The 2,792-nt window shown below is 49.6% G+C and overlaps 1 protein-coding gene across 1 annotated transcript; it reads right to left on the bottom strand.

The window, feature by feature from the left end:
- Positions 1 to 216: 216 nt before the first annotated feature.
- On the bottom strand, positions 217 to 2,350 carry EAH_00067610 (hypothetical protein; the record flags this gene model as incomplete). Its single annotated transcript, XM_013392484.1, has 5 exons — positions 217 to 361; positions 625 to 743; positions 873 to 927; positions 1,913 to 1,970; positions 2,293 to 2,350. Coding segments are annotated over 5 exons (435 nt in total), but the record flags the coding sequence as incomplete, so codon positions are not given.
- Positions 2,351 to 2,792: the final 442 nt, after the last annotated feature.

The raw sequence follows: 2,792 nt of genomic DNA, 5'->3' as shown, positions 1-2,792 counted from the left end.
CAACAGCGAGACGCACGAAGAAGATGGTATGACGCCGAGCAGCGATTGTGGCATTGACGAATCTCGGAGGCTGAGCATGGTTACCCACACAAGAAGGCGCCGCTGCCTATTAGATCCCTGGTTTGGAGAAGCAGTAAGAGTACAAAAGCGCCTCACGCCTCTGTGGCATTACCGCTTCCTCAACGCCGCTAGTATCTGCATGATGCCACGCACTAACTACATCGCACCATTTCGGAGACTCCCGTAGCCCTGTTGCGCAGAATACGCCAGATATCGCTGTATCCACTGGTCTGCGCTCCACAGCTGTTCGTCAGCCTCGTTGTGCAGAAAACACACCCCACACCGCATTCCAGGCTCCCCGCTGGACATTCGTGTAAAAACCCATAAAGCAGGTTTTCGCAGTATTGTGCGATCGCGCACCAATGCGGCACACTCAAGCTGTCTACTTGGATACAACAGGACTTCCAGCGGCGGCCAGTCAAGCAACAAGATGAAGCTCATTGCTCTGTCGCACGTAATTATGTATACGTCTCTCCAGGTTGGAAAGCATATTCAGATTCTGCCAATTGCGCACTACCTGTATCCGGTAGTTCCATTATTGTGCTTGACGTTCTGCATGCATACCCATAAGTAACGCATCTCCTATTTTTCCGACTCCTGCGTTGCTTTCCTTCGACCATACAACATTCCGTAACTGCAGACCAAGCAATCACTTGGACCTTCGCGAGGAAGCCAGGACGATCCTGTAAAATCCAAAGTACAACAACGGAGAACCACCGACAAAGTGAAATGGGGCGGAAAATCTCTAGTGCTCATGAGGAATAATAAAAGCCAAAGGCAGTCAATACTACTCAGAAAACACACACACACACCCTGCGGATTGCCGCACCCTCTGCGGAGCTCTGGTAAGACGCGCAGCTCCAATTGCTGGTAGAACCAAGTAGGCGATATCTAACCTGCAGTGTAGACATACTTGCTGCATTATGATTCGTCTGAAATTACGCACTCCAGGCTGCCGGTACACCATCCATTACCGGCTAATCTGCGTACCTTTTTCCTTCAGACACCTCGGTAAGAACACTGGCCCATTGCACATCCCTACAAAAGAATCTTCTGTATGAACAGTAGTCGCAGTAGCGCTTGAACAAAAACCAGTAACAGAGCAGATCAATGACGCGATGCAATGCCCATCAGTTTCGGTGGTTGCCACAGTCGTCGCTTTAGTGGATCCAGGGAACACACAACATATCACCGAGTTCTCTAGTTGGGCGGCAAGAAACTCCTACACTACGTGTCGACGTGGCCCCGTGCATGAAAATGTGACAAACCGGCGCTACTATGGGTGTTTTGGACCAGTGTCATGGCAGGACACATGGGCAGGCAGATGCTATAATGGTGTTTCAATGAAGCGATAAAGCCGAACAAGGCTAGCAATGTACCCAGATGTAGTGGCTGCCAAGTACTTTTGTCAGTCGCTCGTGTGAGCTTGCAGGCTGTAGACCACGTTGCTAAGAATTATTCCTTAACATCTACGCACTCTCTGCACCATGCTTGCATCGCTGTGGTTCTCAAAACCCTTGTAGTGCTGCCTACAAGGCTTTAGATCTTGCAGGAAGAAGCCGTTTCGGTCTTCAAGCAGCGAGCAGCCTGTCTGCCTCACACCAAACTGGAAACTGGACTTTTCTAGATAATCCCGCAAGACCTAAAACAGTTAATTGGGCACACGAAAGAAGGAGGTTGCTAACCACTAGCCACTACCGTGGCGAAGAATTGAAAGAGCCAAAGACTGCCGCCAACGCGATTCGCAACTGTGGCTGCTGGGCAGCTGTGTGTGCTTCTTAGCCGCGGCAGCAAGATGCAAGCTTGCTACAAGCTGCAAGTTGCACGCATCTAAGCGCTACCCTGTACGTACTAGCTGTCTCGCGCGTTGATCACACTATCATCGCTCTGCGGCGTACACCGACACCCACCTGCACAAACCAACCCGGACACGCTCACACCCACACAAATAAACACATACAGGCACAGGCATAGGCACAGACACAGACACACACAGACACAGACACAGACAGACACAGACACACAGACGACAGACAGACAGACAGACAGACAGACAGACAGACAGACAGACAGACAGACAGACAGACAACACACACACACCTTCCTCTTCTGGCGAAGGTTTGCATTTTTATCCCAACTTCAACCTGACCTAATACAATGAACCAACGCCTTAGCCTCAAGTCAAGCGGCAGGCTCTGCTGTAGAAAATGCCAAGCGCTGTAGTTTGCATACACTCTTCAATTTGTATCTCATCGAGGCATGCGCAAATGATGGGATGACGACCAACGACCTAAAGTTAAAAATAAACAGGAAAGGTGTACAATAGTAGTACCATGGAACCCGCCCCAACGCCTTAGCCTCAAGTCAAGCGGTAAACTCTGTGCTGTAGAAAATGCCAAGCGCTGTAGTATGCATACACTCTTCAATTTGTATCTCAACGAAGCATGCGCAAATGATGGGATGACGACCAACGACCTAAAGTTAAAAATAAACAGGAAAGGCGAACAACGGGAGTACCATGGAACCCGCCACCTTTGGTTACTGCAACGTTATATTGGATTGTGTATCACTACGTTGGACTTCAAGGTAGCCTAGACATGCTCTCCACGTACGTCCTGTTTGCTATCTTTATTGAAGTTCTGCTTGCTGTGGAGTCCTGTGGCTAATGCCCATTGAGCATCCGGTCCAGGCTGCTATGTTTGACGTGCCTGTCCTCAAAAGACAGCGAAATC

The sequence above is a fragment of the Eimeria acervulina genome, genomic scaffold, assembly GCF_000499425.1.
Source record: "Eimeria acervulina Houghton genomic scaffold, Eah_scaff2823, whole genome shotgun sequence".
NCBI classification, from domain to species: domain Eukaryota; phylum Apicomplexa; class Conoidasida; order Eucoccidiorida; family Eimeriidae; genus Eimeria; species Eimeria acervulina.
This window is presented reverse-complemented; position numbering and strand designations above follow the sequence as displayed.